Source organism: Suncus etruscus, chromosome 1 (assembly GCF_024139225.1).
Source record: "Suncus etruscus isolate mSunEtr1 chromosome 1, mSunEtr1.pri.cur, whole genome shotgun sequence".
NCBI lineage: Eukaryota > Metazoa > Chordata > Mammalia > Eulipotyphla > Soricidae > Suncus > Suncus etruscus.
The window spans coordinates 23,229,602-23,255,857 of NC_064848.1; the positions used below are offsets into that span (position 1 = coordinate 23,229,602).

The 26,256-nt window shown below is 45.4% G+C and overlaps 1 protein-coding gene and 1 pseudogene across 1 annotated transcript; one reads left to right on the forward strand and one right to left on the reverse strand.

Annotated features, from left to right (window-relative positions):
- The first annotated feature begins 267 nt into the window (after positions 1-267).
- On the forward strand, positions 268-26,214 carry TRIM14 (tripartite motif containing 14). Its single transcript, XM_049784379.1, has 6 exons — positions 268-488; positions 4,581-4,679; positions 8,348-8,581; positions 9,882-10,044; positions 21,581-21,673; positions 25,638-26,214. The coding sequence occupies exons 1-6, from the start codon at positions 279-281 to the stop codon at positions 26,171-26,173; spliced, it is 1,335 nt and encodes a 444-aa protein (XP_049640336.1). The 5' UTR covers positions 268-278; the 3' UTR covers positions 26,174-26,214.
- Positions 15,435-15,581, reverse strand: LOC126030908 (uncharacterized; annotated as a pseudogene).
- Positions 26,215-26,256: the final 42 nt, after the last annotated feature.

Here is a 26,256-nt window from a genome sequence, read left to right on the forward strand (position 1 = left end):
ATGAAAATGTTGCACTGGCGTTCTTTGCATGTCTGAAACCCAACTACAATCATATTTGTAAGCAAGCTGTTTAAATATATAAAGAAAAAAGAAAAAAGAAAAACACCACCAAAAAAAAAAAAAAAAAAAAAAAAAACCACTGGAGCAGAAGAGCACCAGCCGTGCCGGCCACGCCCAGCGGTCGCCCAGCCTGGAGTGGCTCCGCCCGTCGCCCCACCACCACCCCGGGGAACGGTTTCGATTCTCCCACTCATCGCGCAGCTCTTCCGTGCCCGGAGATGAATGGCGGTGCCCCGGGCGCCCAGCGGGACCCCACGGGGCTGGAGGACGCGTGCGGCTGGCGCTGCCCGGAGCACGGCGACCGCGTGGCCGAGCTCTTCTGTCGCCGCTGCTGCCTCTGCGTGTGCACGCTCTGCCCGGTGCTGGGGGCACACCGAGGCCACCCCGTGCGCTTGGCGGCTCGAAGAGGCGGCGCGGCGTGCAGGTGGGCCCGCCGGGACGCGATAAGTGGGGGTTCCCTTAGGAGGAGGTGGGCTGCGCAGCCACCTGGGCGGGCTTAGGGCAGGTTGTGAGAGTGGTATTTGCAAGCGTGCATTTGGGTCCTGCGTTCCCGGACCCTGACCTCACCTCTCAAAGCTAGGCCCAGTACTCTGCCCTCGGGCTGGACAAATGCCACCTTTTTTTCTTTTTTTTTTTTTTTTTTTTTTTTTTTTGGTTTTTGGGCCAACCCGGTAACGCTCAGGGGTTACTCCTGGCTATGTGCTCAGAAGTTGCTCCTGGCTTGGGGGACCATATGGGACACCCGGGGCATCGAACCTCGGTCCGTCCAAGGCTAGCGCAGGCAAGGCAGGCACCTTACCTTTAGCGCCACCGCCGGCCCTTTTCTTTTTTTTTTTTTTTTCAGGGCTGGAGCGGTGTTGCAAGCGGTAGGGCGCTTGCCTTGCATTTGCTAACCTAGGATGAACCGAGGTTTGATCCCCCAGATTCGCATATGGTCCAAGTCAGGAGCGATTTATGAGCACATAGCTAGGAATAACCCCTGAGCGACACCTAGGGTGTCCCAAAAGCAAAAATTAAAAAAAAAAAAAAACAAAAACCAACAAACCTCCACCTTTTTTTTGTTGTTGGTTTGTTTTGGGGTTTGGGGTGTTGGGGTTTTGGGGTTTGGGTTGTTGCTCAAAGCTTACTCCTTGGAACCCTATTAGAGGGAGAGGATCAAACCTGGGTTGGCGAAAGTGCCTTATCTCTTATACTATCATTCAAGCCCCCAAATTCTACCCTCTGACCTGTGCAAAGGCCTTTCTGTTAGGATATCTGCAAGGTGAGGCTGGAGAGATAGGATAGTGGATAGGGAGCTTGCCTTGCTCGCAGCCATCCCTGATTATATCCCTAGTACCCCATATGGTCTCTGAATTCCATCGGGAGTGATCTGAGCACAAAGTCAGGAGTAAATCCTAGTATGGCCCCCAAACCCAAAACTAAACTAAATTAAAATTAAAATAAAATAAACTCCAGATGCCCTTACACTCTGGATACCACTGAGTGCCAATCACGAGGATGGGCCTGCTGTCTGTGGCCCAAAGCTAACAAAATCGGGCAGTGACTTGCTCCCAGACCCCCACCCACCCCTCTTACTATCTCCTGGAGGTGGGCTGCCTGTTGGCAAGGAACAGGGACGGAGCCTCAGCTTCATGAGCTCCTGTTCCTCTCTCCACACAGTGCTTGAGTCCAAAGAGGAGGAAGTGTGTGGCAGCCATGTTTTTTACCCAGAAAAGACTGTTGGAAACTTGAGGCCAACTGGGCTGCCCTTCACAGGTACCTTGGCACAGATACCTGGCTCCCTGGGTTTAATCCTGAGAGTGGTCTAAGGCTTCAGGAAGTTGGCTATTCCCCCCTCCCCCTGTAATGAGTAACGAAGTCTGAGGGTCTGACAGAATTCTGTCCCCTCTTGCCACCTGTCTTTCATTCTGACAGCCATTGCCCTATCAAATCATACATTGTTCATGTACCTGCACAGTGACCTTTACCCCTTTGTGGCATGCCTCATTGCGGTGGCAATATTAGAATGCAAAGGTGAATATGAATATGTGGTTAAATGCTGCATTGAAGACTTGGCTCAGTAGGGGGCTGGAAAGATCGGACAGCAGTAGGGTATTTGCCCTGCTCATGACAGATCTGGGTTCGACCTCCATATCTGAGTACAGCCAGAAGTTATTTTTGAGTGAAGAGCCAGTTGTAAGCCCTGAGCGCTGGTGGGTATGACCCAAAACAAACCAAACAAAACCAAACCAAACAAAAATTGGCACTGTAGGATGTTATTCAGATTAATCATAGCAAGGTTGCTATACAGAGATCCAGCTAGTGAGTCTCACCCATGGGGACTGGTCCACCCAGTGATGCACCTCTGTGAGCCCATTTCATACCCACATAGCCTGTAGCTAATTGATACTTAGCATAAGCAGTCTGAGAGAAGAGAGAGAAGAGAGAGAGAGAGAGAGAGAGAGAGAGAGAGAGAGAGAGAGAGAGAGAGAGAGAGAGGAGAGAGAGAGAGAGAGAGAGAGAGAGAGAGAGCCTGGAGGAGAAGGCATGTAGCTCTGGGGTTTGAGAGAGGAAAAGAAAGATTAAAAAGGTGGAGCAACCACACCCTGACTTCAATGTAGGATATGCAGATTCCAGGATCTTTAATACAGAAACATGATACCAACAACAGAGACTGTGTGAAAAATAAAAGTGTGTTGGCACTACAAACAATGTCTTGGATTGGACGATCTAGCTTGCCTGGAGCCTAGAGTTGGTCTTATGCCAGGAAACTTCAGGGGTAGGATCTCTTTGTATTTAGGCCAAGGTTATTCCTTTCCATGCCCCTCATATTTTGGTGGGCCTATGCAAACAACAATTGCCACTCTAACACCGTTTTTACTGTGCTCCTTTGACTCTAATCCTTAAAAAAAACACTTAAAATTTGAGGTTAACTTAAGCTAATATGCATGTACATGGAAATGTAAAAAATACTATGCCTCTAATGTTTAAGGAGTTATGTAAGTTTTATGGCTTTAGATTGACTTGTGTGCTGTTAAGAAATATAATGTGTTATAATCTGGGGATTTGAGGGACAAAGTAATTGTACATGAATTGTTTTATTTATCTTAATGTTCTTTGGCTGAAAGTTCAAAGTTAAGATATTAGCAAGGGGACTTCTTCTGAGAATTATGTTATGGGTGATTGTCCTTCCACTGTAACTTTACCTTGTCCTCTTTCTTTGCATCTTTGTTCTCATAATTAAAAATAAAAAATTAAAAAAAGAAAAAAGGTGGAGCAAGTTGCCTCTTGCTGGTATCAGGGCCTGCCCTGTCAGGGGGGTGCCTGGACCTCAAGCTCCCAGCAGGCAGTCTCTGTTCTGGTATCTTCCTGCTCCTGTCACCCCCATCCTTACTGTCAAGCTTTATCTTTTTATCCTAGGACAGTTGACAGTTCTGTGTGGGTGTTATGAGGGGGGTGTCATCAACCCTTAAAGATATGTTGACAGTAATCCCCTTAAATACTTTAACAGTAGCCATCCACTCAAACTGACCTCTATGTATTAATTTTCATCCCTCCATCTCTGCAGAATCCATACCACACAAAGCCCAGAGTGCTAGTCCTAAAGAGATGACTCCTCCTCTGACCTGGAGGAATTCCCAGGATAGGGTTGGGTGGAAACAGATAATTATAATAGTATGGTGAGCACTGTAATCAGGGAGGGAGTCCTAAGAAGTGCTCAATGGGAACTAGTGACAAAAAAATCTAGAAAGAATTCCTGAAGGAGATGCCTTAACAGGTATCAAGACAAGCATTCTGTGACTACATGTCACCAGGAAGTTGGGTATCCTTTTTGTTTATTTTTGTTTGGGGGGGGTTATACCCAGTGGTGCTCAAGACTTAGCCCTGTCTCTGTGCTCATTGATTACTCAAGGTAGGGGGTGGCTTGAGGGGCCAAATGTAGTGCTAGAGATTGAATTTGGGTAGACCTGTGCAAGACAAGAGCCGCTGTGTTGGGGCCAGAGCAATAGCACAGCACATAGGGGGTTTTGCCTTGCATGCAGCCAATCCTGGTTTGCGATCCTTGGCATCCCATATTGTCCCTGAGCCTGCTGGGAGGGATTTCTTAGTGCAGAGCCAGGAATAAGTTCTGAGTGTTGCTGTCTGTTGCTCAAAAATATGAGAAAGAATAAGAGAGAGAGAATGAGAGAGAGAGAGAGAGAGAGAGAGAGAGAGAGAGAGAGAGAGAGAGAGAGAGAATTGCTGTATTATATCTCCAGTCCCAATGTGCTGGGTGTCCTTGGGTGATGGGAAGGAAGGATCTGGGCTTGAAAGTTTAGAATCCATAATGGATTAACAATGTGCTCCTGGAAAGTTGAGGCTATGACCAATACTTGGGGTAACACATCATCTCCTCACCCCACCCTTACCTTAGTGCTTGTTGGATTTAATTATCAGTGTGATGCATGGAAGCTAGTTCATGAGAGGGAGAGAGGAAGCAACTCAGTGACAGGTATCTCGAAAGTGAAAATATTAAGACTTTCTCTCAACTCCTTTGCAAGCAGAAACTCACCCAAGAAGGTTTAAAACAGTTGGCAACCAAGAAGCAGCAGCAAGTTGGCAACATAACCCAGATAGAAGATGCTTCGGAAAAGCTCAAGGCAAGTGGATGTTACTTTCTGATTCTCTTGAGATGCCCACATTTTCCATCAGATACAAGACGGCTCCCAAGATGGAGACACAGAAAATGAAGACTGGTCTTTGATGGGACAAATCAGTTCTGAAGGGGCAAGCTGGGGCAACTAGACTCACAGGGACCCTTTGGGCATAAGTGTGTTGCTGTGTGCATTAGGGCAGAGGAAAATGGAAAAATGAATCCATCAAATAGTTATGTAAATAGCTATGTAAATAAACTGAGCCCATTAAGTGTGCAAAGTCCGCTGCTTAGAAGCCTGTGGTCAGACCTCCCCTAACCATGGTCCTTTCCAAAGCACATCCACAGACTTATCTATGAGTTTCTCCTGATGCCTCCTGAAATGTTTTTTTCTGAATTTCTGGCTGAGAGGCTTACCCAAATGAACCTCTGAGGTTCCATATGTGCAGCTGTGAGGAAAAGCACCCTCTCTTTTTACTCAGGCTGGGAAGAGATGGCAATATTACTGAGTAAGTTTTTTCCAACTCTGCCAATTTATGGCAGTAAACTTTCTGAAGCCTTTGCAAGTGAAAGAGGTGTATAAATATAATTTATAGAAAATGTATCCAAGGGACAAGAGTGATAACACAGCATGTGGGACTTTTGCCCTGCATGTGGCCAACCTGGATTTGATCACCAGCAACCCATATGGTCCCCTGAGCCTGCCAGGAATGACCCCTGAGCTCAGTAACCCCCTTGAGCACTGTTGGATATAGCCCCAAAACAAAAACAAAAAAAGAAAATGTACCTGAAGTTGAGCTCTATTTCCTGAATTCAGATAGAGATGGGAACTTATTAAACATATGCATTCGTGCATATATTGCTTTTTAATGTGGGGAGGTATTTAGACTGTGTACCCAGGAAGAGGAAATAACATCTTTGACCACAATATAGGGAAGGTAGGACCTGAGGCTAAGACTGGGGCTTCTGCTCTAAAAGAGTCCACTCAAAGAACAGAAACCAGGAGAGTGAATTAAGGAGGCCACATGGAAGAATTGAAGCCTGCCAGGGATTCCCACCTCCTGACTGCATGGGCAATGTAGGGGTGAGATGGTGCAAGCAGAGAGCCAGCACCTGATGGCACTGCAGTGGGGAGCTAGGGAGGTGTCTTGGGTGTGCTTTTGTATGGATGTGTGTACATACATAGACACACATTGAGACACACAGGTACACATGGGAATACACATGGAGACACATGTATATGTATGGAGATACACAGGTACACATACAGAGACACACAAACACACAGACAAACATGGATACATACAGACACAAATGGATACACACAGGGACACAGACACAAAAAGATACATATAGGCACACACAGGTACATACACAGAGATACAGACAAACATACAGAGATACACAGATACACATGGGCACACACAGACATATAGACAGATACACACAGGTACACATGGAAACATACACAGGTGCACATACAGAGGCATACAAATAAATACACATGGATACACACAGGCACAGAGAGATGTAGAGACACACAGATACATGTGGATACACATAGTGGGCTGTTCTGTGAAACCATCTCTCTGCCTGGTCCCCAAGACCTTTCTAATTTCCATGGAGGGTGCAAAACTGGTGAGAAAAGGGAGGGAATAGTATTGCTGAATACTGGGCATGCCAGGACATTCCTGCTGTGTACACTGCTGGAGAAGGCTGTGTACACCCCTTGAGGCCATTTTAGCTTTGGCTCCCACAGCACTCTGAGGTGTGGGATAGGACAGACCAAAGGCAAGATCACGATCAGGAGTGAGATTTGACTGGGCCTCCTCCCCCATTTCCACCCTGGCAATGGCTGGGCCATGTTACTTCTCTCATCCCTACCCTATAGCTCTGGAGGGTCACAAGCAAAGGCTTAGTGGGTTGCTTGTGCCTTTCACTAATTAGGGGTTATATTCAGTCTGAATATACACAATTCAGGTCCACTGTCCATGCAGGGCCAACTTACACACTTTCCCCCATCCAAGCTGGGTTTGGTTTCAGGGAAAAGGACCCAAAGAGCATGAGGCTGGAGAGAGAAGGGAGAAATTGTGCATGTTCTTGCCACTCTTCTCCACTCTGTTCATGTTTCTTTTGTACATTTTTCCTTAGGTAGACACTGGAGCAGAGCTTTCAGTATCTATAGAAAGGTTCCATGATTAGGTACAATGGCCTCCAACATGTATTTCTGTTTGTTTTGTTTTGTTTTGTTTTTGTTTTTGGGGCACACCTGGTGGTACTCAGGGGTTACTCCTGGCTGTCTGTTCAGAAATAGCCCCTGGCAGGCACAGGGGACCATATGGGACACCGGGATTCGAACCAACCACCTTAGGTACTGGATCGGCTGCTTGCAAGGCAAACGCCGCTGTGCTATCTCTCCAGCCCCACCAACATGTATTTCTAAACCTGGATTCTGGACATATTTTATATATATTTTTTGACATATTTTATCTGTTATGCTCAGGAGGCCTGGAGGAGGCCAGGATTCAGTGTCAGGGTCTTAGGAGACAGTGCTGCTCAGACCACTACAGGGATGTGGGGCCTCCAGACCACACCCAGTGGATCTTAAAGCCCTCCAGAGCTGTGACCACTGGTGCTAGTGTACCAGGAGGTGCTTGGGATCAAACTAAAGTTTCTTTTATATGCAGGACATGCACATTAACCCCTGTACTATCTCTCTGGTCCTTCGAATACATTTCCTCCCCCTTCATTTGCTCATTCAGAAAAGATAGAAAATATTTTTGTGTCCAGACTCAGTGATTCATAGGAAGTTGTAAGGCGAACAAATTCCCAGGCTAACCCAGTTAGTTTAGTGTCAGTGGTACAGGAAGAACTCTCAGGACTGACACAGACCTCAGAAGCCCATCCCAGCCTCACATCTTCCCACTACATTGTAGTGGAGATATTGTAGATCTTTGAGGCATCTGTCCTTTACACCTCCACACCTGCCTGGGTAAAGTTCTTCATTGTGTGAACTGAGCAAACATTTGAGTTGAAGGAAAACACTGGCTATCCTCTTGGTTAAATGATTTTCTAAAAAAGTTATACTATTAGAACACAGAACATGCTTATTTAAAATTTCAAAATAGGGAATCTACATTCTGTACTATTATTTCTCTAGCTCTAAGTAGTATCATTTTTCTAGTGTGACTCTTCCCAACCAGGGATATTTGTAAATCTTCCACGAATCCATATTTTTGTTTTCCAAATGTCTTTCAGTAAAATGTTATGCCTGCTTTACATTTTTTCAGTTTTGTTAGGTACTTTATTAGAAATTTAGCTATTTTTCCCAGTATTTCACAAAGGGATCCTTATTTCTTCCTTCATTTTCCAATTGTCTTTAGCTTATACTTAGGAAAGCTTGAATTTTGGTGTTTGGTTTATTTTGTTTTAGTGTCCACAAACAGCAGTGCTGGAGGGCAGGGCATGTGGTGCCAAGGACCTAACTTAAGGCTTTATACATGCCAGGGACAGGTTTTTACCATTTACAATCTCCCTGACACCAGAAAACTTGAGTTTTCTTCTAAGTTGATCTTGTACCAAGACTGGCCACCTTGCTGTCCCACTTCCTAAGAGCATCACTGTCATAGGGATTACTCTGGCAATCATATCATCTGCAGCTGGTTCTCTCCCTAGGCACATGCAGAATCAAGTAAACACTGGCTGACCGGGAAATTCGCTGAACTCAGACAGCTTCTTGATGAAGAGGAAATGACAGCCAAGAAATTCATTGACAGAAACACGCAGCTCACCCTCCAGGTCTTCAAGGAGCAGATCGTGTCTTGCGGAGAGCAAATTGACTTTATTCATGATCTCTCCAGCAGGGTCCAGAGCATCAGCCAGGAGTCCAACCCAGTACAGCTGTTGCAGGTATTAAGGCAGAGGTATTAAGGGGATGGTGAACCTTTCTGCCACCCCTTTCATACTGGCAGTCCCTAGGGTGCCAAGGACTATCTATGCATGTTAAGGACAGGCCCAGGGACTTCTATGTCCACAGGAGGATTTTTCTGCTTGCACACATGAGTAGATGTGCGTGGTTGGGAAAATAACACATTCCTTGGACTATTTAAGTTACAGCTACAGTCACCATTTTGGGAGGCCTCTGGGTTCCAGCAGGTCATATAATCTCACTCCAGTACATATAAGAACTCGGGACAGTCAAGATGCTCATTGTGTGTGGTTCCAGTGAAAAACTGAAGCTCAAAGAAGGTCACACAACTGCTGCACCTGGTAGAGAACCTAAGTCCCTCTTATCCACAGGCTCACCCGGCCTGTGGCCCCAGCCACTACCTGTGCAGCTGATGCAGCACACCTATGCAGCTGTTTCCAGGACCTGCAGACAGGACAGGGACCCTCACCACTAGCACTCTGTGGCCTTCCCATTTATACTAGTCTCCCTCTGTCCTTCTTTGCTGTGACTTCTGGGAAGTTTGGAACCAATCGTGCTCCAATGGGTTGGCCAACTCATGGCATCCTTTTACTGCCCTGTTCCAACTGATTGAGGGGGCAGAAAGAGAAGAGGGAGGCTGGACTGTCCCAGAACAGAATGTCACAGCTGCACTGGCTTAGCACAAGCCCACCCATACTTCCACATTGACAGAGAAAATGATCCTTCTGAGCAAAGTCACATGGAGTATAGAGTATAGGAAGTATATTTAACAAGGGAGCAGCTAGCTGGAGCAATAGTACAAAGGGCACAGCACTTGCCTTGCACTCAGCAGACCATGTTTCCATCCAGCTGCCCCATATGGTCCCCTGAGCCCACCAAGAGTGATCCCTGAGTACCAGTGATTGTGGTCCAAAAGGAAAAAAAAAAGGAGGGAGGGAGGGAAGAGGGAGGCCCTTTGGATATACCCTGGAGACTCTGTCCTCTATATCCCATTGGCCTAGTCACAGTGTCAGAAGCCTTATTGCCCCTGTAAAGTAGTTAAGAGGATAGGAACCCAACACTGGCCTCTTTCCTCACCTTCTGAGCACCTGGCACCAAGAAGCAGAGGTGAGGAGTGGGGATGGGAGCAGGAGGGAGGCAGTACCTGAGCTAACTGGACCTTCAGTACCTTGTTCCCCAGGGCCTGAGTTGTGTGTTTGTGGGCCATCATATATGCCTGGCTGTAGCAGTGGAGGGCGGACTGCAGCCAGCAGCTCCAAGAGCCCCTTCATGCCCTTGCAGGGGTACAAAGCTGCTGAACGGGAACTACAGCGCCACTTGAGCCTGAATGAGTTGTACCACCCTGTGCCTTACTCCTTTGAGCCCATCAAGATCCTCTACAAGGGCCTGGCCGAAGCCTTACAGAGCACAATGAAGGTCTCCTTAGATGTGCGTCTTAAAGAGAGTGAGTCCAGTGACCCACTCTGGGTCCTAATAATCCCTGATACAGGGGGCCTGCAGTGGAGGGGCCACTCTACCCTCTGACTACACCCCCCCCACTCCTCTCTTCCAGCCACTCTGCTCTGCTTCTGTGCTTTGCTTGTTCCCAAGGCCCAGGGACACTCCCTTCTCTTGCTCAGGACCTATAACCGGGTCCTCTTCCTCCTCCTCTTCCTGTCTGGCCAATGCCCCATCATCATACTTCCTCAGTTCACTGTTCTGGGGTTTCCCCCCTTGTTTTCCTTAGTGCCTGCAGGGTTTCATGAGTGGGACATATGGACCACACCCCCATCTCTGACTTTCTGGGCAGACTAAACTACCTTGGGTCCAGCTCCGAGGTCTCTTTAGGGCTTGGCACACAGCTCAGAAATATTTGTTGGTTTCATTCACTTATTCCTCTCTGCTCCTCTGGAGCAGGCAGGCTGTTTGCCTTGCATGTGGCTGACTCAGATTCTATCCCTGGCATCCCACCTCACCCCACCTCCGAGGCTGTCCAGTGTGATTTCTGAGTGCATAGCCAGGAGTAGTAACCCCTGAGCACTGCTGGGTATGCCCCAAAACGAACTAAATTGCAACTCTCACAATCAATGGACTCACACTTTTCAGCACCAACAAATCTGCCAGATTTGGGAAACACAGTGGTCCTAGATGTACAGAACATTCACTGAGCCCACCCTCCTGTTCCAACCCAGCCAGAATAGAGAAGACAATGCTTTGCTTTGGTGGGGGCAGAGGAACTGATGAAAAGTCAGGCTGGGGCCTGGAGGCAATGGCAGGAGGAACTGACACACATGGAATGGGGATGTGGCCTCTGAGGGACAGTAAGTGTTGACCTGAAGGGAAGGCCTGTGATCTGGGGCAGTGCAAAAGGGCCGGAGCATAGGAGATACCTTGCACAGAGGCTCCTGTGTGGGTTCCCAGAGGACCTCTGGCTGCAGCACACCTGTGCTTGCACTTTCATAGGATGAAGGCAATAGTTCCTCACTGAGAGGCTGAAAGGTTCCATCAGCTCTCCTATGTGGCATGCTTGAATTGTGTCTTAGGCTTTAGACTCTAAAGGTGCGGGGTCCTGAAGCCCCCCCCAGGGGGGACCCGGCCAGCAGGAATTAGCTGGAAAGGCTTCTCAGACAACCGCACTCCTATTTTGCTGAGTAGAAGAGCAACCACACCTGTAAAAAATCTGAAAGAGGTTAATAATAAAGACCCAAGGCAGCGTCTCACTGTTCAAGGGTACCTTTATTGGCTACAGTTCCTTCTTATATAGTGAAGGAGAAGGGGGCAGTACAAAGGTGATGTCAGTCATACTTTTGGCGCGAAGGCCCATACAAGGCAAGGATATATTTCAGGTTTCAAGGAACAAAGAAACTTAGGCATTCTCTAAATAAGGAAGTGGGCAGTGGGTCTAGGTGACCTTCAAGTTATGCTGAACGTGCTGTTTCTATGGAAACCTCTAGTGTCCTTCAAGCTGCATTTTTAATTGCTTGATTATCAGGTGGTGCAAGATGTGCCTGCCTCAGTGATCTTGAACAGACAATGTAGCATACACTTATTGATAATAGCCTAGTTCACTCCGAAATGTGGTCTTAAGGAGTGAGGCCTAGTTTCTGATAACGGTACCGGACAGTGTTGCTCTCCTCCGGGCTAGAGTTAATTATATCTACAGTTGCACATTCCTTTCTCTATAGCTCAAAAACTTACAGCAAGACTGCAAAATAGCTTTAAGGTGAAAGGCTGGAATATGGCAGAAAGAACAGCAAAATGGCCTCAAACAAGTCAGTCCCCAACATCTCCCCCTTTCTCTTCTAATAAAAGAAGGAAAGTCGTGAGCGGGTGGAAGAACCGTGTCTTAGGCATACAAGGTTTGACCAGGTCGGACACGGCCAAAGCCGCAATTAAAAGGTGGCTACAAACGCCGTGGGTGTGCACAGGGATCCGAATTATGCGCTGTAGCCTTTTTGGGCCGTGCCCTAACTGGGACCTTGCTAATCCCGTCGTAGGTGTCTCCACAGCCAAGAGCACAAGTGCCGGAGCGAGCTCCGCTTGTTAGCTATGCGCTCTATCTCCTGGAAACTTAGTGGCTGGAAAGGCGGCTTGGTGTCTAAAGCCAAGTTTTCACAGGAGTCACGCGGGGTTAGATGCTGGTAGTTAACCTGAATAGAGGTTTTTGCCTGTTCATCTACCTGGTTCTTAATAAAGGCAGTGATTTTGCGGAAAATCCATGGGCTAAGAGAAAGGAGCAGCATGAGGCTAATGAGTGGGCCCAAAATAGTGGACAAGATAGTGTGAAGCCAAGGAGAAGAGAAAAACCAGCCCTGGTACCAGCCTTGTTCTTCATCGAAATGTTTTTCAAAATCTTTTATACCGTCACCAATGTGTTGAACGCTATTCCTAACTAATCCAGGTTTATCTTTGAAAATACAACATTGTTCCTTAAGGGCTACACAGACTCCCCCCTCTTACATAAGGGCAAAATATAGAGCACGACGATTTTGGAGAACAACATCAGCAAGGGAACTAATAGTATCTGTGAGAAATTGCAGACTAGTTTTGATTTCATTAATGTCTTGTTCCACTGCTTGAGTAAGAGTGCGGAAATTGGATTGAGAGGATACAAGAGAGTAGATACCAGTGCCAGCGCCAGTAGCGCCAACAGCAAGGAGCACTGCAAGTGTAATGGAGGTGAAGGGCTCACGGCATTGTCGAGAAAGGGATTGAGAAGAATAGGAATAGGGTGAGGCGGCAGGAGAGGGAAATGGTGATTTTTGGAATGAGAATAACGAGAATACAGTAATCATGTGAAAGGAGAAAAGAGGAACAAATGATGAAAGGAGTAAGGCCAGAAGCACAGGCAAAATAAGTACCATTGGGGGCTAACAGATAGGGTTGTGAGGAGGAAGAATTGTAGATGTCAATAGTTTCGTTGCACACGTCAAGTAATTGGCTAGGAAGCAGGGAGTCGTTAGGCTTAATGCAGAGGCCAGAGCCTACGACTTGACCGACTGTAATGCCATGTTGAGGTTGTGTGTTCCAACGGAGGTCAGAGGGGTTGGAGGTAGAGGAAAGGTTGCCAAACACTGCAACACCTTCATAGAAAGGAGGTTGAGGAGAAAAACAAAGCCAACATCTTTCATAGGCAGGATCTGTAAGGGCAAGAGCAGAAGCATTTATGAGATTGAGAATAACCTGAGAGGACGGAGAAGGACCTGAAGGCATAGTGAGTTGTCTGAGAGAAGAAGATGCAGATGGAAGAGGAGGAGGAGGAGAAGGCATGTGTGATGGACCTGAATGAGGATGAAAAAAAGTGTTAGGACCAACGGCGAGGGGGTGAGAATTCGGCAACTGTTTAAGTAAACGGAGGGAAAAAAGAAGTCCAGGGTCGGTACACCTAACGTAAAGTCTGAGTCCCCATTGTACGGGTTGAGTCCAGTGATGCTGACGTCCAGCAGCAGTAAATTCGATGATGAGGGGGTTACACCAACCACGGGTAGCAGAGGATGCATCACAGTTCAGAAAAGGAGGAGTTGGGGGGCGTGAAACGGTGATGAAGTCCCAGGAGGAAGAGGGTTTCCAATAAGCAGTTCCGGTGGTTTCACAGCCCCAGGAGGCGCAAAAGTGTTGGTTATGAGCGCCACACTTATAGTCGCTGGAACGGGGCCGGTGGTGACCAGGGCAGACGTAGAAGGTGGTGAAGGGGTGGCGTAGTACATCACGGCGAATAACAGAGTTGCAGCCACCGCTAGCAGGGGAGTAATAGTCATCGGGGTCAACAGCACGAGGTTGAGGCAGGCGGAAATTGGAGGTGCCCCAGTATAGGCTTGCACCCATGGCTAGGGCACAAAGGTCGACTTGCAAGACCGGCCAAGGGATGGAGGTAGAGAGGATGGAGGTTGTTGGTGGCATCGGTGGGCATCCAAGGCAGCTAGGCAGAGTGTCTAATTCAGCATTGTCAAAGGTGGAGTCAGTTAGAAACAGGTTTGCAGGAATGGCGTCTAGCAGGAGGTTTATAAGAAAACAGCTTGGCAGAAGGCAAAATGGTTACTTCATATAAAAATTAAGAATTTGCAGAAAACATTAGCAATTTACATTACACTAGTTATTTTTGAATACCACGGGAATGCTATTTGACCTCTGTTAGACTTTGGCATAAAAGAAAATTTATAATTAACAATTGCTAATTAAAAAAAAATTTTTTTAAACTGAATATAAAGGATTTTTCTTAAACTTCTAGTTATTATGTTAAAGCTGGATGCTATTTTTTAGCCATAAATACATATTCTATAGGCTTGAACTTACACATAGCAGGAAAGCCAGGTGACTGCAAAGTCCAGAAATTCTCCAGGGAAAAGTTATCCCCGATGGCCATTGAGAAATCTGGGGTTTGCCATTCTCCACACCCTCCGCCATGTTCTTAGAAGGACAAAGCTAGCTTAATACATAATTTTTAACACATGATTTTTAGTTGTAAGATGCCAGTCTGTGAACTGACCAGACTGAACCAGGTTGAAAAAATTAATTGAAATTTAAAAAATGGATAAGGCTTTAAAAATTGTATTATTATAAAATGTAGAGATAACAAATAAACAGACAAAACAAAACAACACTAAACACAACATTTTACACTTGTGGCCACTTTCATTCATCACAACAGACACATAAACAGACAAAAGGATTGATTTAAGACTTATTTATAAAAAAATTGACAAGCGCTTTTAAATATTTAGCTAGCATGTTTGTGAGAAGAAAAAAAATTTTGTAGAAAAACTTTTTTAGTTTTGAGAAGTACTTAATGTAGATGGAGTGGAACTTTGCTGAAAATAAATTTTAAGGTTTAGATTTAACACAAAACATTTTTAAAACAATTTTAATTTGAAGTTTAAAACATTAAGTAAAATGGTTAATGAGCACTGTAGAAGGAGTCTCTACTTGGAAGTATGAAATGATTTGCTGTAAATGAATAGGTTTTCTTTAAATTGGTTTTGCAGTAGAACAGTAAGACAGCTGCAATAAAGTGTTAAAATTTTTATGATTAAACACAATAGCATGAACTATGATTATTAAAGGTATAAAAAACTGATTTTAAAAATACAAACAACTGTTTTTACTATGAAGACTTTATGTGAATAATTTGTAAAAAATATTATATACTAAATTAACTAAATGCTTAGATTATTATAAAATATAGTTAAAGACATCTGATGCATTTACACACCTAGAACTTAAGACTAAAATTATATTTAATACTAGTTAATTTGCTTATAAAGTTTAGTTACTTTTATATATTACTTATAAAATTATATATAATATATTTTTCATCAATATTATTTTTTTACTGCGACACAAATATACAGATTTGTATAATGTGCTGATATTTTGAATGCACTTAAAATAATAGTTTTTTTTTTTTTTTTTTTTTTTTAATGCAGAAATAAAGAACAACCATTGCTGTAGCACAAAGTTAAAACTAAGGGTACTATAAAGCATACTTAGGTGTTTACTGTGCATTAAATTAACTATATTGTTTAAAAAGGCTAACCACATTATTTTTCACATAATTTTGTAAATACTTTAAAAATTAAAATAAAACTTTTAATAGAAATATAAGATTTAAATTTAACACTTTTGTGTTCGTTTGGATTTTAAAACACAAAGAAGTTTTTCTTTTACCAATATTTTGTTATCTGTAAAGTGACAGAATTATGACCTTGCTTTAAAATTTTCTGAGAGGCATGAAAAAAAAATTTATTGCCTTTATCTTTCTGTTGCTTTTTAATGTTTTAATAATTACTTTACACTACTTAATGCACTAAACCTAATAACACATATTTGACGAAGTGTAGGGCTGACAAGGTGAAGCAGAGTTTTTCACTGATAACTTGGGGAGGGGCTAGCACAGTTAACAGCAGGAAGGTTAGAGGCAAATTATTTACAGTCAGCAGGGTGTAATGATATAGAGAAAAAAAAAGCAATCTTTTAAGATTAATTACTAATTTATTGGAATTAGAGGGAGTGGCAACCGAAGAGGGGAGTCTGGGTTGCAAAAGCACCATGAGAATCATGGTTTTATTAATTGATTTGAGAATATGCAAGAGATGCTACTTTTCAGATTTTTTTTTTTTTTTTTTTTTGAATAACAAAGATTGGGTATTTCAAGGTGAATTGGAAGGCTTAAAGTGGGAGTGGCAGGGCTTGAGCTGGCTGTTCTCCAAGGCTGGCAGGAAAGAGGCTGAAGGAGGCTGAGGATTGGTTTGAGCAAAGTAAAGGGTACATTAGGCTCAGAAGTTTTAACAGCAAAGTGTAGATATCGCAAGGTTTTATGGCTTAGCAGATGATACTTTGTAATTATCCTGCTTACTGTGCCCTTAGAATTTTTTGTAGGCACTGCAGCAGTTTCTGTTTTATGGCACTTAGCCTCACTTTCATTAGTTTGTCTCTTTGAGTTCTCAAGAGGGGGGGCCTGGCCGTGGAATTCAGTGGGCAGAGGACAGACAACTATAGATTTAGGAGGGGGGGGGGAACGCCTGAAGGGCAGAAATCTGTGAATTAAGAGAAGCAGCCTGTTTTTGAAGGCTTAAGATTTGTTTAAGATTTTTAATTTGGCCAAGTAGTTTCATATCTATAGCTTTAAGAGGGGGAGCGGTGAGAGGAGGGAATCTGCCATGGTTAGGGACTGAGCGTTCTCCTCGGTGGAGGCTGCTGAGCAGGCGGGGGAAGACTTTCTCCATTAGGGAGAAAGACAGGAAAGGTAGCGCTGGTTTTTGAGCCAAGAGCATTATCAAGTTTGTTAGAGAGGTGAGAGACCATGGATGTAATTGTGGTGAGTTGGGAACTCAAGTCAGAAAAATGGGGGGGGGGGGGGAGAAAGCAGCAACAGTTTGTTGCCGGTGTGGGGGAGCTGCTGGAATGCCGGCTCTGGGGAGCGACTTCCAGGCGCAGAGGGCAGCAAGAGCCATGTTGGCAAGCTGGGACCTGGAAAGTGTGTGCTGTACCTTTAAGGTATGAAAAGAGGCGAGGCCAGCTATAAGAGCTTAGAGATCAGGATTCCTGCCTATCTGAAAGGGCTTTGCAGCGGAAAAAAAAGTTAACTTCCCAAGAGACAAAGAGTTCAGCTTTTAGATTCTAAGCAGGAGAGCGTGTAAGGGGCTTGGGGGCCATAGGAGGTTACGGCTTGAAATGGCTCTTTGAGGCTTTTCCAATTAAAGGCTTTGTATTGTTGCAATTGCTGGCTAAGGAGGGGAGGGTGGTGAAACAGGGACGGAGCTGAAGCTAGGGAAGTGAAGGGCTGTTTAGGATTTTGCACAGAGGGTGCAGCGGCCTCTTCTGTAGGGGTCTGGGTGCATAGAGCAGAAGTATGGACAGAAGTAAGGGAGGGATATAAATGAGAAGCATTAGAGAGATCTTTAAGAGCATTAGTTACTTTGGAGACAAAGGTAGAAGAATCAGTGGTGGAGGGAGGACAAGGGGAAGTATTCTCAGAGGGAGAAGGGAGATGAGAGACAGAATTAGAACGAGAGGGAGTCCTGGAACACTCACGGGAGACTTGTTGTACATGAGATTCAACGGCATGGATGATGTCTTTGGCGGTTCCGGCATTTTTAGTTACAATGATATCTCTTAACAGGCTCCAATATTGGAACATAATTTTTTCCTTCTGTGAATCATCATTATTTACAAAATAATCACTCATTTCATGTCCTACTTTGTCCCAAGTGGACGCAACAATTTCTGGACAGGTAATAATAAACCAATGACATACATTATGAATAAACATAAGAAAATTACAAATATTCTTTTTTGGTAACCTCTACATGTCTGGCTTTCAACTCAGACTGAATATCAATAATGAATTTAAGTTCAGTACTCAATGAAAACACCCATGGAAGTGAAGCCAACGGGCGAAGCCCCAAGAGCCAATCAGGGGCGGTGATCAGAACGACTGAAAAAACTGCAGTTTAAATATTTGATTAAGGCTAACTCGTTTCAACGCCTACCCGGATGGGGTATATCCTGCGATTTACGAAACAGCTCCGGACTCGCCGACCCGTAGTCGTTCGGAGTGTGGCGGTGGTCTTCGAGCCCAGCGTTGGGCGCCAAAATGCGGTGTCCTGAAGCCCCCCCAGGGGGGACCCGGCCAGCAGGAATTAGCTGGAAAGGCTTCTCAGACAACCGCACTCCTATTTTGCTGAGTAGAAGAGCAACCACACCTGTAAAAAATCTGAAAGAGGTTAATAATAAAGACCCAAGGCAGCGTCTCACTGTTCAAGGGTACCTTTATTGGCTACAGTTCCTTCTTATATAGTGAAGGAGAAGGGGGCAGTACAAAGGTGATGTCAGTCATACTTTTGGCGCGAAGGCCCATACAAGGCAAGGATATATTTCAGGTTTCAAGGAACAAAGAAACTTAGGCATTCTCTAAATAAGGAAGTGGGCAGTGGGTCTAGGTGACCTTCAAGTTATGCTGAACGTGCTGTTTCTATGGAAACCTCTAGTGTCCTTCAAGCTGCATTTTTAATTGCTTGATTATCAGGTGGTGCAAGATGTGCCTGCCTCAGTGATCTTGAACAGACAATGTAGCATACACTTATTGATAATAGCCTAGTTCACTCCGAAATGTGGTCTTAAGGAGTGAGGCCTAGTTTCTGATAACGGTACCGGACAGTGTTGCTCTCCTCCGGGCTAGAGTTAATTATATCTACAGTTGCACATTCCTTTCTCTATAGCTCAAAAACTTACAGCAAGACTGCAAAATAGCTTTAAGGTGAAAGGCTGGAATATGGCAGAAAGAACAGCAAAATGGCCTCAAACAAGTCAGTCCCCAACATAAAGGTCTGCTGGTCAGAGGTGCAAAGGGCCCAAAGAACCCAAGAAAGAAAGTCTGGCATGTTGAAGCATGACAGGCAAGCACCATACCTACAACACTATTATTGCTCTAGGCCTGGCCATTTGCTGAGAGGTTCATCTGGCTAGAGGGCCCTAGCTCTGTTTAGGATGAGAATTTGTGCAAATAGACCTGTCCAGAGAATGCAGTTTATTAAGTTTCTCTCTCCCTTTCTTTGTGACTTTAGCTAATGGTTTATCAATCTTGTTTATTTTTTCAAAGAACCAACTTTTGCTTTTTTTGATTTTTCGGATTGTTTTTTGAATTTCCATTCCATTGATTTCTGTTTTAAGCTTTGTTATTTTCCTCTGCCTATTTTTGGTTCATTTTGTTGATGATTGTCTAATTTTATAAGCTATGTCATTTAGCTATTAATGTAGGTCCCTTCTTCCTTCCTGGTGTGTTTGCAAAACTATATACTTTTTGTTAGTACAGCTTTTGCTATGCTCCAAAAATTCTGATAATTGTGTACTAGATTTCAGAGGAAATGCTTTTAGTTTATCCCTACTGAGAATAATACTTCCCATTGGCTTGTGGTAGATGGCCTTGACTATATTGAGAAAAGTTCCTTCTATTCCCATCTTGTTGAGAGTTTTTATCATGAATGGGTGTTGGATCCTTCTCTGCATTTATTGATATGATCATATGGTTTTTATTTTTCATTTTGTTGATATGGTGTGTCATGTTGATTAATTTACATATGTTAAACCATCCTTGCATTCCTGGAATGAAACCTACTTGGTCATAGTGTATGACCTTCTTGATGAGGCATTGGATCCTATTTGCCAGGATTTTGTTGAGGATCTTTGCATCTGTGTTCATCAAAGATATTGGCCTATAATTTTCTTTTTTTGCAGCATTTCTGTCTGGCTTTAGTATCAGGGTGATGTTAGCTTCATAAAAACTATTTGAGAGTGTTTCTGTTTCTTCAATTTCATGAAAGAGCCTGAAAAGGATTGGTAGTAGTTCCTCTTGAAAGGTTTGAAAGAGAGCCCAGAGAGATAGCAGAGCGGCGTTTGCCTTCCAAACAGCCGATCCAGGACCAAAGGTGGTTGGTTCAAATCCCGGTGTCCCACATGGTCCCCCATGCCTGCCAGGAGCTATTTCTGAGCAGACAGCCAGGAGTAACCCCTGAGCACAGTCGGGTGTGACCCAAAAACCAAAAAAAAAAAAAAAAAAGAAAGGTTTGAAAGAATTCATTAGTGAATCCATCTGGGCCTGGGCTTCTTCTGTGTTTGTGAAGACTTTTGATTACCATTTTAATTTCCTCAATATTGATGAGTTCATCTAAATATGATAGATCATCCTGGTTCAACCATGGAAGATTATAAGATCCATACATGTATCCATTTCTTCCAGGTTCTCATGTTTGTGGCATAGAGTTTCTCAACGTAGTCTCTGATTATTCTTTGAATCTTCATATTATCTGAAGATCCTCCATATTTCTTCTCTGAATTCCTTATCTGAGAGGCTAAATAGGTGGTTGACTCTTTTCAGATCATCAGAGCTGCCATCTTCACTTTCTATGCATGATGTTGACCTGTGTTGTTTCTCTATTTTTTGTTGTTTTTGGGTCACTCCCAGCAGCGCTCAGGGGTCACTCCTGGCAGGCTCAGCGGACCATATGGGAAGAACCACTGTCCTTCCGCATGCAAGGAAAACACCTTACCTCCATGCTATCTCTTCAGAAGTGACTTCTGAGCACAGGAGTAACTCCTGACCGCTGCCGAGTGTGACTCCCCAAAAAAGTCAATACCTAACTCAGTGCTCAGGATGCTAGCAATGCTGTCTCCTTCCCCTTCCTTGATGAGGGCTTTCTAGGTTTGGCCAGGGCCACCTTTGCTTCCCATTTGGAGCAGTGATGCAAGCGGTAGGGTATCTGCCTTGCCAGCGCTAGCCTAGGATGGACCACAGTTCAATCCCCTGGCGTTCCATATGGTCCCCCAAGCTAGGAGTGATTTCTGAGCACATAGCCAGGAGTAACCCCTGATTGTCAATGGGTGTGGGCCAAAAACCAAAAACCAAAAAAAAAAAAAAAAAGTGCCAGATATGTACACACACCTGTATCTGGGTTTCTCCTCTTGCTGTGGTTAGCATGTTCCCACTTGGTGATAGAGGGGAGCCTTTAGAGAAATATCCCCCATTTGGTCACCATTTCAGTGTGTTTTTGTTGTTGTTGTTGTTGTTGTTTTTTGGCTTTTGGGTCACACCCGGGAGCACTCAGGGGTTACTCCTAGCTCCATGCTCAGAAATAACTCCTGGCAGGCTTGGGGGACCATATGGGATGCTGGGATTCGAACCAATGACCTGCATGAAAGGCAAATGCCTTACCTCCATGCTATCTCTCTGGCCCTTCAGTGTGTTTTTTGTTTGTTTGCCTGCTTGGTTGGTTTTTGAGACACACCTGGTGATGCTCAGGAGTTACTCCTCCTAGCTCTGCACTTAGGAATTTATTCCTGGCGGGACTCAAGGGAGCAAATGGAATGTTAGGGATTGAACCCTGGTTGGCATGTGCAAAAACAAATGTCTACCCACTGTGCTATCACTCTGGCCCCTTCATTGTGTTTTATCATGTTTGAGGCCTGCATGAGAGCACTGACCATTCAGATATCACGATGTGTTCCAGATCTGAACTGCTCACTCTTGGACTCCTCCAGTGCCAAGCCAGGCTCTTTGTTGAAGACTGGGCCCTCACCAGAGCGATCACTCTTCTTGAAATGTAAGAACTTAGAGATGGGCAGAGAGGAGGGGAGAGGTGGGCTGTGAAGGATGGGAAGGGAAAGCAAGGGAATACAGGGGCATGGAACCCCTCACTCCAATTTTTCTCTAAAAGATCCAACTAGGTCTTTAAAACTTTCACTCTAAACACCTTAACATCAGAAAAAATGCATGCTCATTGTAAACAGATTAGCCAAAACCATTTTTTTTCCTTTGGTTTTTGAGCCACACCCAGTGGTGCTCAGGGTTTACCCCTGGCTGTCTACTCAGAAATAGCTCCTGGCTGGCACAGGGGACCATATGGGACACCGGGATTCGAACCAACCACCTTTGGTCCTGGATCGGCTGCTTGCAAGGCAAACGCCACTGTGCTATCTCTCCGGGCCCAAGCCAAAACCATTTTTAAAATGTTTTAGAGGGGACTCTTGGGCCGTATGTGCTGGGCTTTGACTGGATCCCGGGCTTCACATATACAAAGTACATGCCATTTTCTGGGTCACAGAAAACAAAAGCAAACTTTTTTAAAGACCACAAACAGTTCTCAAACTGTTTATTATTACTATTATTAACCTATTATTACTTTCAGTTTTCTGTGATCTATTTCTCTTCTCTCATACACACACATCTATTTCACATATATATGAAGTTTGCAAACATGAAGTTCTACTATATATACTGTTTTGTTATATGTTTTCTTTTTCTTTTTTTTCTTTTTCTTTTTTTCTTTTTTTGGTTTTTGGTTTTTGGGTCACACCTGACAGTGCACAGGGGCTACTCCTGGCTGTCTGCTCAGAAATCGCCCCTGGCAGGCACGGGGGACCATATGGGATGCCAGGATTCGAACCACTGTTCTTCTGCATGAAAGGCAAATGCCTTATCTCCATGCTATATCTCCTTCCCCTTGTTATATGTTTTCATTGTGGACATTGTTTTCCTTTTTATTTTTGTTATGTTTTTTTTATTTTGGGGCCACACCCAGTAGTACTCAGGGGTTTCTCCTGGGTCTGCGCTCAGAAATCACTCCTCAGGGGACCATATCAGATGCCAGGAATCGAACCTGGGTCTGTCCCGGATTGGCTGCATGCAAGGCAAACACCCAACTGCTGTCCAGGCCCTTTTCCCCTTAATTATACAGTGCCCTAGAGCATTTTCCCTGTGAGATCTCGAGTTTTCTCTGGTTTCAGTTGAAAAAAAAAAAGCATAAAAGATGTGATAATAGGGGCCGGAGCGGTGACGCAAGTGGTAAGGCGTCTGCCTTCCTCATGCTAGCCCAGGACAGACAGCAGTTTGTTCCCTTAGCATCCAATATGGTCCCCCAAGCAAGGAGCAATTTCTGAGTGCATAGCCAGGAGTAACCCTTGAGCATCATCGACTGTGGCCCAAAAACCAAAAACCAAAAAAAAAAAAAAAAAAAAAGATGTGATAATAGGGGCCAGAGAAATCATAAGGTAGGGTGCTTGCCTTGCATGTAGCTGACGTGGATTCAATCCTATATGATACCTCGGCACCTACAGAGTAATTTCTGAGTACAGAGTCAGGAGTTACCCCCTGAACACGGCTGAGCATGGCTTTAAAAACAAAACAAAAACCGAAAAAAAGGAAGATGTGATAATATTAGTGATTTCAAAAACTTTTTTATTTCCTTCTTAGGGGGAGGTCACACCAAACTATGTTCAGGGGTTACTCCTGGCTCTGTGCTTTTGGAACACAGAGGTCAGAGGGGAGTTGAACTGGAGTTGACTACATGCAAAGCAAATACCTTAACCACTGTTATATCTCTTTGGCCCTCAAAGGAGTTTTAAGAAGTCTTTTAAAAGGTTAATTTTTAGGGAGTTATTAGTACAGAGGGTAAGGCACTTGCCTTGCACACAGGAAACCTGGGTTCAATCTCCAGCATCCCAAGGCCCCCTGAGCTCTCGAGTAGTAGTTCTTTTGTACAGGACCATGAGTAACACCTGAACACCACCAGCTGTCTTCCTACCCCCCCCCAAATTAAAGGAGGATGTTGAAAGGGGATAGGTCAAATCATAATGCATGGGGCCCGCGAGGTGGCGCTAGCCTTGCAAGCGCTAGACAAGGAAGGACCGAGGTTCGATCCCCGGTGTCCCATATGGTCCCCCCAAGCCAGGGGCGATTTCTGAGCGCTTAGCCAGGAGTGATTTCTGAGCGCTTAGCCAGGAGTAACCCCTGAGCATCAAACGGGTGTGGCCCAAAAAAACAAAAAAAAATCATAATACATATACATGCAACAAAGTTTATAGACATCAAAATGCATCAATTTGTGCTTTGAAGGCAGATTATCCAAAAGCATGTGTCATATGATACCAGTGTTTTAAAAAACAATTAAGCGACAGCTAAACTACAGAAGGACACGTGGATACAATGACAAAAGTTTTCTATGACACTTTTTTAGTCGATAGATCTTACGCCACAACATTTAAACAATCCAGAGAGCATTTAAACAATCCAGCAGCATTTCCTCTTGGTCCTTCGGCTACCTCCCCAGAGGTCATCAGAGTTCCAAAGTGTGGTGGTAGCGAGTTCCCCAACCTTTTTCTTTGTGTTTTTCTTTTGTTTGTTTGTTTGCTTTTTGCTTTTTGGGCCACACCTGGTGACGCTCAGGGATCGCTCCTGGCTTGGGGGGGGCAGATGGGGGATCGAATGGCAGTCCGTCCTAGATTAGCGCGTGCAAGGCAAATGCCCTACCGCATACGCCACTGCTTGGGCCCTGTTCCCCAACCTTTCTGCCATGAACAATGCGGGCTTGGTTCTGGCGAAGCCTGTGTGTGTGTGTATGGGGTGGCCAGTCATCCCTCCCACCCATCAGGCCTTGTCCTGTAGTCTTAATATAAATTAGAGTCCTAGAGTTGGTGAGGCCTTTTTGGGCTCAACCTGGCTCCCACAGTCCCTGTGGTCTGGGGGGGTCTGAAGGTTGCAGGGTGAAGGTGGAGAGATTCACAAAGCAGTCAGATCAAGTTTCAGGAGTCAGCCAGCTTTATTTCACAGTCCCTACTGACATGTACCCCTCCTCACATGGTCTCTATACTAAGCCTTTTTCTAGCAGCTACTTCTCTACTCCCTCTGGCTATCTCGGTCGGTCTCTGTCTCCCTTTCAGCTGTTTTTTTTTCCCCAAGCTTCCTAACTGGCTTCCAGGATGACTAACTCCCTTTGGTGATGCTACTGCTGCTGCTTCTTGGATGATGCTCAATTGCTAATGCTGAATCCGATGCTGAATCTCTGATAGTGATGCTCTCATACCCTTCTCTCTTTTACTCTCCTTCTTACTCCCATCTCTCTCCCCCATGCAAACTCCTCTACCCATCTCTTCCAGGTGTGGGCAGTTCTGATTATTCAGGTGGGATAAATAAGAAGTTAGGGGAGATGGGGCCGGAGAGATAGCATGGAGGTAAGGCATTTGTCTTGCATGCAGAAGAGTAGTGATTCGGATCTTGCATCCCATTTGATCCCCCAAGCTTGCCAGGGGCGATTTCTGGGTGTATAGCCAAGAGAAACCCCTGAGCGCTGCCGGGTGTGACCCAAAAAACAAAACAAAACAAAAAAGAAAATGAAGAATTATACTAGATACTTAAGATCAAAATAACTAATGCACAGCTTTGCCTTGAAGGTACTTAATAGCCTAAAGAAAATTAAATGCTATATATCTTCCTTTACCAATGTATATAATATACAAGTATCAAGGTATACAAATAGTTTTAGATAACGGTGATCAACCATCAAAAAAGCTTAACCGGGCCGGAGAGATAGCATGGAGGTAAGGCGTTTGCCTTTCTTGCAGAAGGACAGTGGTTCGAATCCCGGCATCCCATATGGTCCCCTGTGCCTGCCAGGGGCGATTTCTGAGCATAGAGCCAGGAGTAACCCCTGAGCGATGCCGGGTGTGACCCCCCCCCCAAAAAAAAAAGAAGTTAGGGGAGGGGATACCCACATTGTCCTCAACCCACAGACGCGCGCACGCCCACCCTGGACCGGGACACGATGCACTCGCGCCTTCGCCTCTCCGAGGACTGGCTGACGGTGCACTGCGGCCTGCTGGGCAGCCTGGGCCGGGCGCCCGCGCTCCGCTTCGACTCGCTGTGGCAGGTGCTGAGCCGCGACTGCTTCTCGGCCGGCCGCCACTACTGGGAGGTGGACTTGCAGGAGGCCGGGGCCGGCTGGTGGGTGGGCGCGGCCTACGGCTCCCTGCGGCGCCACGGCCGCTCGGCCTCGGCCCGCTTGGGCTGCAACCGCCAGTCGTGGTGCCTCAAGCGCTACGACCTGGAGTACTGGGCCTTCCACGACGGCCAGCGCTGCCGCTTGCGGCCCCGCTACGACCCCGACCGGCTGGGCGTCTTTCTGGATTACGAGGCGGGCGTGCTGGCCTTCTACGACGTGATGGGCGGCATGAGCCACCTGCACACCTTCCGCGCCTCCTTCCAGGAGCCCCTGTACCCGGCCCTGCGCCTCTGGGAAGGGGCCATCAGCATCGCCAGGCTTCCCTAGGAGCTGTCCAGCTAGAGGCACACTCATGCTGCTCTCTAAAGTCTCAGCAACCCCTTCCCACCCGGGCCCACCTCCCCCAACGG